General features: G+C 36.5%; 1 protein-coding gene across 1 annotated transcript; it reads right to left on the bottom strand.

Annotated features, from left to right (window-relative positions):
* Positions 1-1,240: 1,240 nt before the first annotated feature.
* On the bottom strand, positions 1,241-11,903 carry LOC148769745 (uncharacterized). The gene is made up of 4 exons (XM_088820325.1): positions 11,820-11,903; positions 7,578-8,237; positions 3,610-7,488; positions 1,241-1,567 (listed from the first exon to the last, which is right to left on the bottom strand). The coding sequence occupies exons 1-4, from the start codon at positions 11,901-11,903 to the stop codon at positions 1,241-1,243; spliced, it is 4,950 nt and encodes a 1,649-aa protein (XP_088676451.1).
* Positions 11,904-15,322: the final 3,419 nt, after the last annotated feature.

Here is a 15,322-nt window from a genome sequence, read left to right as displayed (position 1 = left end):
TATAGCAATATTACTGTGTTAAACTGTAGTTTAGTTAATTTTACTGTGTTTAACAGTAATATAGTTAATATTACTGTCAATCACAGCAATATTGCTCTTTAAGCGAAAAAAAAGTTACAGAAAGAAAGAAAAGAAAAAAAATTCGAAAAAGTCAACGCCGGAGACCGGCGGAAAAAAAAAATGTTTTTGAAAAAAAAAAATTGAAATTTTTTTTTGGGTCAAAATTGAATAATTTGTGAAATTAAGGGTCAAATTGAGGTTAAATTAAGTTAATGATGAAATTGGAGCATATTAATGTATGAGAGGTTATTTTAGTCAACCAAAAAAATCTGGACCATGTGTGTACTTATTGGTAAATGAGTTTTTTGTCTGAATCTCTTTATGAATAAATACCATTGATGGGCTTATTTGTAATGACCCATATATTTTATGATATTTTTTTTTATTTTGGGACTTCAAGCATTTTTTTTAAATGAACTTGCAAACAGAATGTATTAAATCATGTAAAACTAATGACACAAAGATATCTCCCTGTGGAAAATTTGGGATTTAAAATTCTGGTTTTAACAAAGAATGTCTATTCCATTTTTTAAAATTCTGGTTTTAAAAAAAAATGTTTTTTTTTCTGGAAAAAAATAAGAACTAATAATTATTCACTTTTGAATGTTCTTTGATAATTTTGTATTTTACTTTGATGTTCTACATATTAATAATATAATACTTTAATTATAACTTAATTTCATAGCGCCATTGGTTAGAGCAACATTTGATGAAAAAGATTCCTTCAATATGCTTAAAACGCACGAAAAGCCCAGTGGTCTTGCATAGCCGGGATCAATTGAGATTAGTGGCAATTTAATATTGGAAGAAGAGAGCATTCAATGTAGAAATAAGTGGGAGATTGAATATTGGAATAAATGTGAATTTAAAGCACCATTGTCCAGATGTATCTAGACAATTGTCTTATGATTTTCCTATGTATTAAATTAGAATTAGAAGAGTTCTTAGTCTAAGAGTCATCTTGTAATTTATTAGAAGATTAATGTACTCATCACTATAAATATGAAGTGCTAGAGATGATTGTAAGCAAGACAAAAAAAAAACAAAGAGAGAAGTAATTTATCCATCCACAAAACACTAGTCTTATTACTTTCTCTATTCAAAAATATTATTTTTTAAAGTCTTCACAAACTCACTAAAATTCAATTTCGGGATTAATCATTTTATCCCATCCTGGTGCCTACACGGTCGGCGACGAGGTTGAGGCGGCGGAGGCGCGGAGCGGAGTGCCATCGTGGAGTGTTCTCCGCCTATTGCCTTGTGTCTCTGGAAGAAGACATGGGCCATGGGCTTTATACTGGCCGCAATTTGAAGCAAACTCTTGTTGCAGCAGCATCCTCAAACAAACGCACTTCTCTCGCAGAGGCGGCGATGTGATGACACCGGTGAGGGCTTCGGGCGGCGATTGGTAGTTTGCTGGTGCAAATCTAGCTTTTGGTAGTTGTCTATTGGCATGCTTTCCATCCATGGTCTGCCAAAAATTTGGCAAGTTTCTTCCAATTGTAACCTGCAAGATTTGTTTATTATATACGTTAAGATATATTAGTACCATAATTATGGGATATGAGTAGATATTAATATATATGGGTACCATAATTATGAGATTTTATTAGAATGTAATTTTGGAATTGATTTGATTAAGTTTCCTTGTTTAGCTTATTATTTTGTGTATATATATCCAAACCTCTATTGAGAAGAAGACACATAAAATATTCTACTGTGTTCGTTGTTCATTAGTTCTCCAAAACCTCCTCTCTCGAAAATGCATATTCTCAGCCGCTTCTCTTTTCACCACCCCTTCCATTCAGTTCGCCGGCCTCTTGCAAATCTTCTTGCGGTTGGTAATATGCTATTTCGGTTAGATTGATATTTCTTGGTGATTTGTTTATTACATATATATTGGTGCATGATTTTCTTGCTTTTAGGAAACAAAAGAATATTCCTTCCTGCGGACATCGGTGCTTGCAGCAAATCTTCATGAGCCAATCCGCTGAACAACCCATTGTTTTGGAGCATAGTGAGGCGTCCCGCTCGAATTTCGAAATTGTTGGCTTCAATGGGGGGCTGCTGGATGCTTGATTGAAACCCATTGAGTGTTGGAACGGTGTACTCATGCAATGCTCGTTGACGAGGTGGTGGATTAATTAGCTGGCGTTGCTCTTGCTCGTTGACAATTTCTCCCGCCGCATTCGGTAGGCGCCCTTGGTCATTTCCCCCACGATTAATCTCTTCTTCCATTGTTGCGGGAGCGTTTTGAGTTAACCGTTGAATTCTCCTGGCTTGCCTAAACGTTCGCTCAATTTCGGGATCGAGAGGTAGCAAGTTCGTGTCGTGTCCTCTTCGCATAAAAAGTACCTAAAACAAAATAATAAAAATAAAATAAGCAAATAAAATAATTAAATAAAATAAATAAAACGGCTGAAGTAAGAAAAAATGCTCAAATTTAATATTAGGATAAATAAATAATTTAGCCGTATTCCCCGGCAACGGCGCCAAAAACTTGTTGGGTGCTAAATACCTAACACGCAAGTGCACGTATCGCAAACAAGTAGTAAAAGTGGACTCGTGAGAGTCGGATGTCGATCCCATAGGGAATACTTGAATTATCTGCGATTTTAAACAAACAAGAAAAACTTGCACAAAAATAATTTATTGAATTAAATAAAATATTGCGGGTTACAAACTCTAATTTAATCCACTGATTCTTCTCTCAAGAACAATATATGTTGACTTTGAATTTCGGAGTCGGGTCGTTGACTTGATCTTCTCCGGATTTGATTTGGATTTGAATAACGTCTTCCGAGGGTCTTGCGACTTGAATCTCGGATCGAACACTGAACTTTGACGAACTTTGACTTGAAGATCTTGAAGTTCTTGATGGATTTGGCCCTTCAATCTTCCTTCGCTCTTGATTTGTTGAAGAACGCTCTCGATTTGAGGAAGAACGTTGTTTTTTTTTTTTTTTTTTTTTTTTTTTGGCCAAAAAGATTTTATTATTCCATTATGATAAAGCGTTTGGGGGCCTCGTTAAAACCTTGTGGGCCTAACACAAGGAAAAAGAGTACCCCTACAATGGTAATAAAAAATCAGAGACGACCCTATCGAGCCTATTACAGTGCACCCACAAAATGTGGTAAAAAAGAAAATAAACTAAATCTTCTAGAGCTAAGGCAGCAAAAGCTTCGATAATTCCAAAAGGGCCCCTAGGGGTTGGACCACAATTAAGTAAACTCGGCTTGTTTCTCCACCTAACTCCATGCAGCGGGTTCCGTAATTGCAAAACAGCCCCCAGGTGGGGGTAATTATGAAATAACCTAAAAAACTTAGCCCACCAGGAAAAATTCAATATTAGCATAGGACCCCAAAAAAGGGCGATGCTGTAATTATCAGAAAACCCAAAGTTTCCTAACCACCAGCTCATTGACAGCAGGGGATCCTCGAACCTTTACGAAAGCGAGGCACTCCAGCCCGATCTAAAATTAAGGAGGATCGAATTTGACGAGGAAAATCAGCTACTGTGTATGTTCTTCTCTCTTTGTGCTCATATGCCATCTTAGCTAATTCATCCGCAACAGCATTCGCCTCTCTATAAATGTGCCGACCCATCCATGTATCTTTGAGGAGGTGATGAATTCGAGTGATAAGGTATTGAATCTCCCATGCAATCGAGACTTTATTATATATCATATCAACAACGAGCTTGGAGTCCGATTCAAGAGTGATTTGCTCGAAACCCATCTCCCAGCAAAGTGTTAGACCATCACTAATAGCTTGAGCTTCTGCAAATATAAGCGACCCTTTTCCATAGAAATTAGAAAAACCTCGTATCGCTTTCCCATTACTGTCGCGAATCAGACCCCCACCTGAGCAGTAATCTCCTTTCCTTGAACCATCAACGTTGAGCTTTACTTGAGGCGGAGTTGGAGGCTGCCATTTAATCCATCTGCCTATAATTGTTTCCGTTTCTTTTATTCGAATGTTGAGATTCTGCAAGACAATTCTCCCTTGCATGCCCGTCGAGACCCTAACCTGCATGGCATCATTTAAGGCTGTAAGATAAGGTGCCATATTCCGAATAATAGTTACGGTGTTCATAGGAGTATCCTCAAATATAGCACAACAACGGCTCTTCCAAATCTCCCAACACCCGAACATTAGAATCCCCAAAGCTATCATTCCATCTTGCGTATTAACACTATGCCCATCAGTCCAAGTGTGCACAAGTTGTTGCATGGACCCATATGTGTATGGTTTATGCCAAATCATGGCATAGTATTTCCACACACCCTGAGCTACTTCGGATTGCGCAAATAGATGAGTCAGGCCTTCTTGATGCGGAGAAGCACAACACCGACATTTAGAAGGAGAAGTACAACCTCGTTTGCGAAGAGCCAAGTCCACCGGAATTGCCCCATACGATAGTCTCCAGAAAAAGGCTCCAATCTTCAACGGAATTTTTGGGTGCCATAACTTCTTCGTGAATCTGACGACCGGACATTTTGTGCGAATAAGCTCCCAATAAGCTGCCACACTAAATTTCCCGGACAAAGACTCTGTGAAAATTAATTGATCTTGAGAGGAATCATCTATCAAGATCAAATCGAATAATTGTTGTTGTTCATTAGTGAGAAAGGATTTATAAAGATCAGGCTGTAACTTCGCTTCCTTGAATAGGAGGGATTTGGATTCATCGAGCTTATCACCCTCACACCACCGATCCCTCCAAAAATCAATATGCCCCTTACCGACTATCCAACGACAATGGCTATCCAATATTTGAAAGTGAACGTGAAGATTCCTCCAAAGAATGGTGGAATGTAAAGGAGCCGGAGTCGAGAACTTATCGCCATATTTTGCTCTAGCAAACCTAGCCCACAAAGATTTACCCTCCAGAACTCTCCACGCCAACTTGGCTGCCAGAATATTCTTCATATCAATCAACGATCTAAATCCAAGACCACCCTCTGCCTTAGGACGACAAATTTTCTCCCAACTTACCCAATTAATAACTGGGCCCTCAATTTTGCCCCATAAAAATTTCCGAAAGAGTCTTTCCATACGAATTAGTGTTTGAGATGGCACCACAGTAGAGGATAAGGTATGAGTTGGAAGACTACTCAACACCGATTGGACCAACGTAATCCTGCCACCAAACGATAGAAATTTCGCCTGCCACCCAGTCAAACGATTTTGAACCTGTTGAATCAAATAATCAAAATGCTTGACCAAACATCGCCCTCGATATATTGGCACACCCAGGTATTTCAACGGCAGCATATGATGAGGACAACCACTCCATTCTTTGAGACGAAGAATTTTACTTGTTTGAAGACGTTTGGACGTATAAAAACCACTCTTATCCAGGCTTATCAATTGGCCAGAAGAGTCTTCATATTTTTTGAGCAACCTCCTTAAATTTTGGACTGAAGCCTTGCATCCATTTGTAAACAATAGCATATCGTCGGCATAGAAAAGATGAGAAATGTGAAGCGATCCCCTTCGAACTTTATATGAGTTTATGCTCCCTTGTTCCTCTAAACGTTTAATATTGAGAGTAAGGATCTCTTGCGCCATGATGAATAGAAGAGGGGAAAGAGGATCACCCTGTCTGACCCCACGAGACGATTTAAAATGTCCGTATGATTCTCCATTGATTAAACAAGAGTACCATATATTTGAGAACGAACGATACATCAAATCGCAAACCTGATGCGAAAAACCGAGAGCTTGCATAGCCTTGAGAAGGAATCTCCATTCCAGCCTGTCATAAGCTTTCGACATATCAAATTTGAAAATTAAATTACCACCCTCGACTTTTCTATCGATATCGGAAACCAACTCCTGAGCAATGGCTATCGATTCATGGATACTTCGATCTTTAAGAAAACCCGTCTGCTCTTCAGAGATAATCTTTGGTAAATATAGACTCAAACGGGAAGCAATAATTCTTGAAATTAATTTGCTCACAAAGTTCCCCAAGCTGATGGGTCGAAAGTGAGTGAGCGAATCCGGGTTATTGATTTTCGGGATCAGTGTAAGAAGTGTTGTCGTAATACCTTTGGAGAGATGATCGCCACAAAAAAATCCGGTAATGGTCTGCATAAGATCGTTCTTTATTATGTGCCAACAATAAGAATAAAAATAGCCGGTAAATCCATCTTGACCCGGAGCACTATCTGGCGATAATTCTTTAATGGCTTGTAACACTTCTGCCTCGTCTGGAATCGCGATCAGCCGTAAGTTCATATCGGAAGTAACCCTGGCCTCAACGTTTGAGAAAAGATCAGAATCCAGATGATATGGGGATGCGTGAAACAGTTCCGAAAAATACTCCACTGCCTTTTCTCCAATAATCCGACCGTCTGATGTGAATGTGCCATCCTCTTGTTTAAGAGAAATTATGTTTTTCTTTCTTCGTTCCTTAATACTGGCATGAAAATACCGAGTGTTGCGATCTCCATCCTCAATCCATTTAATTCGGGCTTTACTAGCTAACATCTCATGTTCCCACTTTAATTGTTGTTTGAGGTCTTCTTTAACCTTTTGACACTCAAGGAGCAGGCCCTCATTCCAGTCGTGAGCTAGGCGTTGCTCCAATTCCTCGATCCTAGCTTGCATGGCACTTATATTATCCTCAATCTTACCAAATGTGCCCCAGTTCCACTCTTTAAGAGCCGAACGTAGATAGCCTAGTTTCCCCTCAAAAGTATGTTTCCCAACGACGCTCGCTTGCTGCCAAGTGGAAGAAACAAATGTATCGAATTCTTGGTGCTCCAACCACACTTTTTGAAAGTAAAATCGAGATTTACGTGGCTGCATTTTTCCAAACTTAGTGATCATAGGAGAGTGGTCCGACACTATACGAGGTAAGTGAGTGACCATAATGGAACAAGAGGCTATAGCCTCAGCATTCAATAGCATTCTGTCGATTCTCTGCCAAATGCAATTCCGTCCCCGTTGGTTGTTGCTCCACGTAAACATATTTCTCACAAAACCTGCATCAGTTAATCCGGCTGCAACAAGAAATTCATTAAATTCCTGCATCCCAAGCAAATGAGTATTAGACCCTCCTTTCTTTTCTTCTAGGGATTTAATGACGTTGAAATCGCCACCTAAAATCCATGGTTCCGCTAAAGTATTACTAAACGCTGTGAGATACTCCCATAGTGGAACTCTCTCCACACGATTGCACTTGGCGTAAATAAAAGACAACTTTCCAGTGAAAAAATTTGGCAAGCAAACCTCCACCGTGATGCATTGATCATGAATGTCTATCAATTGAAGAGTCACCTCATCCCTCCAAAAGACCCAAATATAAGGATTGATGTAATCACCACAGAGATAATTCTTGAATCCGATTTTTTGAGCAACTCTCGCAATTTTAGAAAAGTGTTGTTTTGGTTCAAGAAGAACTAAGATTTGTGGTCTCTGTTTATTAATTATGTTTTGTAAATACAAAAGGGAGTTAGGGTTCCCGACACCCCTAATGTTCCATATGAGCACCGACATTAGGAAACAATGGTATTGGGTGGATCCTCAACGACACGTTCCTTACGAGGGCGACCTGGTCCTCGTTTGACCTTGGGGGGAGATTTGCGTTTATGTTTGGCAGCTTTGACAACTTCCGCCACCGGTCCTACATTCTCGCCGGCGGTGTTGTTTAAACCATTAGTTTGTTCTTCATCCGATTCATATGTATCTTCTTCTTCTTCATCTTGTTGTTGACCATCTGACCGTGATCCTTTATCAACATAATGAATCTCCAAATTGGACAGCAGCTCTTCATCCGTACGAGTGGCTGCCCCATCTTTGAGCATGACATGGTTAAAATGTATATTATTACTTGATAGTGGGGCTGGGGTAAGTCTATCCCCCTCATTGGCCTCGTCCAAATTATTAGTCTTAGCCGTAGCCTGAATCGGAGTCAATAGCGAATCTACCTTAACGGTATCATCTTGCTCCAGAATGTCATATCGATTTCCAGTGGTCACCCCTCCAACTTTCTTCCCTCCAGCATCTGCTAATGAAGTTTCAGGTATATTAGCCTTTGGGGCAAGAGTTCGCGCTCCACCAGCGGTTTTGTCTTGCCCTTCCAGATCTATTACCACATTCTTCCCATTATCTCTTGTCAGAATATGAACCTCCTTACGCTGCCATTCAGGTTGAGTGCTAAATACCTAACACGCAAGTGCACGTATCGCAAACAAGTAGTAAAAGTGGACTCGTGAGAGTCGGATGTCGATCCCACAGGGAATACTTGAATTATCTAATCCTAAGTACCAAATTCTAACAATTATGATTTTTATCCAGCCTACGCAAGGTTGTCAAATTCAATCAACTAAATAATTAAACTAAATATAAAAGCAAATAACCACGAGAAAAAATATCAATGAAAATGGATCTAGGATTTTATCTTCCCCCTATGCGATAATTCATCACCCAATTAACCTCTATCATGCAAGTTACCATTCCCGATTATTAACCCGAGACACTCAATTACTCATAACCCGCTGTCGCGTGTATTATGAGTCTATTATTCATAAACGATTCACTATATGTCTATGCAAACCTAGTATGAATAAAGCATTAAACAACAAGTCTCGAAAACGGCTACCTAAGGTATTATCTATATGTCTACGATAATACATGCAATTAACACACTCATCCGGTGAAAACTCCTCGAAGGCTCTTCTATCCTTGTTCTAATTATTAAAACGATCTGTCAATCAATTCTAACAATAACATATAGCAACATAAATTAGCTACGTTCATGCGCTAAATAAGATCAAATAGAAGAAATAATCAAAGAATTTAAACTTGCATAATATTAGAAAAATAGGTTCGAATCACCACATAGGGTTCCAACAAAATCCTAGATTAAAAACTTAGCTACTCATGTTCTCTACGAAAAGCATAATAAAAATACGAAAAAATCATAAAAGTTATGAATAAAAGAAAAGGGAGAACTATGATGAAGAATCGTCAAGTCTTCGTCTTCGTTGCTCCGTTCTCTTGCTCCTAGATTGCGCGTAAAAAGATAGCTTCTAATTGTGTGCTTTTTGGCCTTTAAATAGGGTGCAAAAATATAAGAGGGCGGTTTCCTTGTGTAATTAAACTTCCTTCACTGCGCCACTTCGTGAACTCGGACGTCCGTGCGAGAATTAACACTGAAATTCGGACGGCCGTCCAGTCTTTAATTCTTCAAAATTTTGATTTTTTTACTTTTGGCCCACTTTTTCCCCGAAATTGCAGTTTTTACCCATAAGTTTCCAATTCTTCAATTTGTACCTAAAATACAAATAATAACCATTTTAAGCACCAATTATCGTTAAAACACACCCAAAAGTCCTAATTAGAAGGTATGATTAAGTGTAAAAATATACACTTAACAAACGCCTTGAATTTGATGAAGAACAACTTGAATTTGATGAAGATGACTTGAATATTGTAGAGAGAATTTTCTCCTACGGTTTTTCTTCTTCTTGAGTTGTGTTTTGAATTGTGTAGGGAGGGTTCCTATTTATAGTGGTAGAATAAGAGTCCTACATAAAGTCTTCTTGATGACGTGGCGCGATTTGATTGACTCTCTTTAAATTAATATTTATCTCTTATAACTTGGAAGAGAAGAAACAATCCAATTGGCCGATAATTAATTGATAATCATCTCCATGACTTATTTTGCAAGATAAATTATAATCTTGGAATCCAATTTAAAATAATATAAATTATATTAAATTTACGTGTCTACAATGTGTCTGTGTGAGTCTTGTTTTTGCATGTAACCAAGACCTTTTATGGGCTCGAGCTAGGATTTCGACTTGTAGCATGGGCCGTTGGACTTGGATATTTGTCTTTTGGTTTATTTGGGCTAAGTATGGGACCCATTAGCTAATCCAAAAAATATTAATTTATTACTTATTTTTGGATTAAACCATTTAACACATTTGTAAAGCCCAAATATGTTGTGGCATTTGGTTTGAGACCCGATTAATAACCGATTTATTTGGCCATTAATTAGTGTTTTTTTTCCGAAATTTCGGTGTCAACAGTAACTTCAACAAAATTTTTTGACACATTCAAGGAGAGGATCAATAGCTTTCATTAAGCTGCAATTGCAAAATAAAAAAAAACTTATTTTAGTGCAAATCAACAAAAATTGAAGAAACATCAAAACACTCAAAAATCAACAGACACTAAGAGAGGGAGAGAGGCCATAACTACAGAATGCTACGAATTTTAGACCAATCCGCCCATAACTTTCAGCGCCTCCTACCAAAACCCTAGCTGTCGCTAACCACCCAAGGTTCCTCACTCACAAATGAAAAAAAATTATAGAAATGAATCTAACAATAAAAAATGAACAAAATTGCCATCAAATATAAATCTCGACAATAAGAATCTGACGGTGTGTAGCCCGTCAAAATTCCGACTGTCGGAACACAAATTACACAATCGACAAGACCCAATGTTGTCGAAATACGCGCTGACTGAAAAAATTATAGAAACAGATCGAGTGCTCCAAACTGAATTCAATCACCATCAAAATAAAGAGATCGACGAGAGGAATCAAGCGGTAGTTAAACAATCGAATTTCGACAACCGGAGAGAAAGTTATGGCTTCGGGAAGCAACTTCGCCGGTTGGAGATCTACGGGGGCGGGATTTGAATCTGAGAGTCGAGAGAGGAAGAGAGAGATGACTGTGAGTGGCTAGGGTTTAAAACTGATTTTAAAAAGACATTTTAGATACTTCAAGATGAGCTAGGGGGGTCTGTCAAATTAATTTCAAAATGGAGGGAATATGCACAAGGATGTAATTAGCTTGGTGGTTAGTTATATATAATTTCTATATGAGGGGTTTTAAAATAATCCCATATATTATATATTCAAAAGTTTCCTTTTTTTTTGGGCTCTTTGAGAAACCCCCCCCCCCCCCCCCCCCCCCTTTTAATGGAGAGAGGCCCAAAATATGTCTCTCCATTTGAGATAAGCTCACACCCATTTTGAGTCATTATGTTTTCCAGCTTTGCCCCCACCCGCCACATCATCACTGGTCACGCGCTCAGCGATTTTTTGTTTTTTTTTTCGGTTATTTTTTCTTCTGTTATTTTTTTCCATCTTTTCTATATGAGTTTCCTTAATCGACTATGAAGCATAGTCGATTAACCTTAATCGACTATGCGACTATTCTTCATAGTCGATTAAGGAAATTCTTTAATTTTTTTAATTTTTTTTGTTTTTAATTTTTTTTCTTCTGATTATCAGGTATGTTAATCGACTATGATGAATCATACTTGATTAAGAATCTGTTATTAAACATAACAAATCACAACTGCGAAAAAATGCAAAATCAACTATATTTTACAAAAAACAAAAAATATACAAACATTACAATTGATTTATACACTTGGAATCAATAAATAAAAAATACAAAAAAACAAAAAATTGGAGTCGATCAACCTTAATAGACTATGAAGCATATTAATCGACTATGAAACATATTAAATCGACTACCAGAGCATAGTCGATTAGCTTAATCGACTATTGAACATGTACATAGTCTATTAAGATTCCAGTCTGCGCGAATTTCTCTACACGCGCCGTCCTCCGCCCCGATCCACCAAAAAATCCTAGACCTGCCTCCCCATAGTCACCACACCGTCGCACCACCCCATTGAACCAATCCTTAACAAGAATAAAATAAATAATTCATAAAAAAAAAAACACAAATTTGCATTTGAATGTCCACAAAAACAAATACCTTCATCAACAATTTCCGTTGATTCTCCTCCGACGACGAATGCTTCTTCTTCTTTGTCAACAACATGTTCCTCTTCTTCTTCATCCACACGCTGACGGGGTGTAACGGGCTGTTGAGAAAGAAGAGTGTTTATCTATCTTCCAGCGGCGGCGGCAGGGACAAGATGGCCGGAGAAAACATAGAGAAAAAAAAAGAAAATAGAGGAGAGAAAAGTTGGGAACGTGAAAGCGGCGGATGAAAATTTAAAAATAAAATTAGCGTTTTGAAAGAGTACATATAATAGACAATTAAGGGTAGTTTTGGAATTATGAAAATATCACATGGGTGGAATTATGAGTGAAAGTAGGATGGATCGGATCGGAATTAGCCTCTTCGGAAAATTTCCAAAAAGTTTCGGATGTACAAAATTAATTTCAATTCCAATTCCAAAATTTTCGAAATCTAAAAATTCATTACAATTCAAAAAGGCCCGGAAATTTCGAAATTTCGGAAAAAATCGGAAATCACATAAGCTTAAAAATTTCAAAACTTAGCGAAAATTTTCTAAAATGTTCATAACTTTCCCAAAATAAGAACATTCACGTCGATAAAAGTAAAACTAATAACTACTAAATTTCAGTTTAAAAAACAAATTAAAATAAACACAACATAATATCTAATAAAACTTCTAACAACAATTCATTATGTTAAAATCCTAAAAAAAACATTTATAGGTGTATTTTTCGGAAAAATAAATATTATATATTATATATTATTTATAGGTGTATTTTCGGAAAAAAATCGAATTTTTCGGAATTAAATTCGGGTATCAAATCAGATCAGAAATCGGAAATTCCAAATTTATTTTATATAATTCCAATTCCAATCCAAAAAATCGGAAAAATTCGGAAATTGGAATTTTGGAAGTCGGAATGAAAAAAGTTGTTCCAAAATTAGAACTTTTCGGATTAGAACCGGCGGAAATTGGAATTTCCGTTCCAACTTGCACCCCTAGGTGGAATATTAGATTGGGGGGTTTTCTCTAATTATTTTTTGGAGGGTGTGTTCCTAACTATATTTTAGGGCTTCTTCTCTAATTTCCCCGTTTTTTTTTTTTTTTTTTTAGGAAAGAGATGATAATATTAGGCAGCAACGGCCAAGTTCGAGGGAAGGATAGAGCCTTCCAAATAGTCTTCAACATGAATAAAGGCTAAATTATGAGCAAGGGAAATACCCTGTTTCTTGACAAAACAGAAAGAACAAGAAGAAAAATAACTCAAAAGAAATAAAATAATCTTCTAAGATGGCACCAAAGGATTTGAGCGATAGTTCCTTACAACTCAGCTATTCCATCACCGATAGACAGTATCATTAATAGTTATGACCTTTTTTGATATTTTAATAACAAACACTAAGTCCGGAAGTGTATTAGAGGTTAACAAAATGCTAATATCTTATTACATTGGTTACATTTTTCGTCCTCATACTTTACCCATTTAAGCATGCCATTTTTTGACAGAATTAGTCCGCCGTTTATTTTTGTTCTTAAGTTGGATGGAAAAAGCATGTGCCTCTCACATGTCTTCAATATTTAACACTATATGAAAAGTAGAATTTTAACAACACGCATTGCTTCATGTTAAAACAGATTTTTCATAATTACAACTTGATTGAAATTCGAAATTATATAAATTCCAAAAAAAAACAAAATTGATATAACATAAAATAAAAATTGTTTCAAAATAAAATAAAAATTCGATCCGAATAGGCGGGATGAGAAACCTCCATTTCAATCTTCACCCTAATTTAATAATGTAAAACTTGATAAATTGTTTCAAAATATTTTTAGAAGTATTGTTTAAAATAATAATATAATGTTTTAAAACCGGAATTTCTTGAATCCAAATAACATGACAATTATTGTTTTAAATAAAATAAAAATCTGATCGTTATAGGCGGGGTAAGAAAACTTCGTTCAAATTTTCACCCTTACTTAATAATCTAAAACTCGATATTTTTTTTCAAAATAAATTCAGAAATATTGTTTTAAAAATCATAATATTGTCTAAAAATTAATGTTGTGTTTTAAAATCGGCAATTTTGGAAATTGACTGAAAATATTATTTTAAAATAAAAATTCGATCAAACTAGGCAGCATAAAAAAACTCCTTTCCAATATTCACCCATATTGAATGATTTAAAACTCGACATATTGTCTCACAATTGGGATTTTCGGAATTAACTAGAGGTGAAAATTGGACTGGAGATTTCTAATTCCCCAATTCCTATCGGGTTTTTTATTTTGGTTTGTAACGATATTATTTAATTTAATTCCAAAATTGCCGATTTTGGGACAATGTTTTAATTTTTTAGACTATGTTTTGATTTTTTAAACAATATTTCCGAAACGAGTTGATTTTTTTGAATTTACGTGATTTTGATTTTATATTAAATTTTAATTAAAAATAATAATTATAAAAATATGTTTTAACAATACGAAATGCGTATAGTTGAAAGTCCATTTTCATGTTGTATTGTAAATTAAAAGCATGTGAGAGGCACATGCCATTTTCCATCCAACTTAACTGCAACAATTAACGGCGGACCATTTCTGTCAAAAAATGACATGATTAAGGACTACTATTGTAACTCCAAAATGTTTAGGGACAGTTCTGAAAAAGTGGGCAAAGTATGAGGACGAAAAATGTAATTTTCCCAAATTTCAACAATCACTGTATCATGAATCATATACATGTCAATACACGAAAGAACCGATACACAAAATCACTAAAAATAATGGTGAAGTGAAGAATGGTCTTATTTTTCAATTGACAAAGGAGAAACTTGCACAACAGCTTTCACAGAGATCTCCACTTCTAGATGACAAGAGTCATTCACAATGAATCCTTTTTTAGGATTATTTATAGTTGCAATCTCCATGAAGCTAGGCCATCCCCAATTTTTGGTGGAAGCGGAAAACCACCTAGTAGCTGCATCACAAAAGTGCAGTGTTTCAGTGGTAACAACTTAATGTTGTGTTTTGTTTTTTTGTGCATTTTCAGACCAAACTCAGAACATTCTCAACTGAACTTATAAAATAAACGGATATCGCAAACATGCCTCAGTTACGCTACTACAATTACCATATATGTTTGTTGATGTAACTTACTAGTTTTTTTATGATGTTCATCATTAAGCTGGTTTTTGATGCATATGGTCTGACGTGCCTGCACTCTTTCAGAAGGCGTTCCAGTATTGGAACCATAATAGTACAAAAAGACAGAGACATGGCGGCCAGATGCGTCTCCATATCCTTTGGGATAAAGCTCAACAGCCCTATGACGTGAAGAAAAATCGTGTCAAACAAACAAGTCAAAGGATGAAACACAGTTCAAACACAAATCTGTAATTACCATTTGTGGCCTCCAGCACTGAATTCTTCAGATTTCCAAATCTCTCCGAGTTTGGAAAAGTTTGGAATCTTCCAATCACGCTTGTAAGGAATTTCGAAATTCTTCAAAGAC

Source organism: Erythranthe guttata, chromosome 7 (assembly GCF_056151865.1).
Source record: "Erythranthe guttata isolate IM_541 chromosome 7, IM_541, whole genome shotgun sequence".
NCBI lineage: Eukaryota > Viridiplantae > Streptophyta > Magnoliopsida > Lamiales > Phrymaceae > Erythranthe > Erythranthe guttata.
Note: the sequence above shows the minus strand (reverse complement) of the source record. Positions and strands in the feature narration are given on the sequence as shown.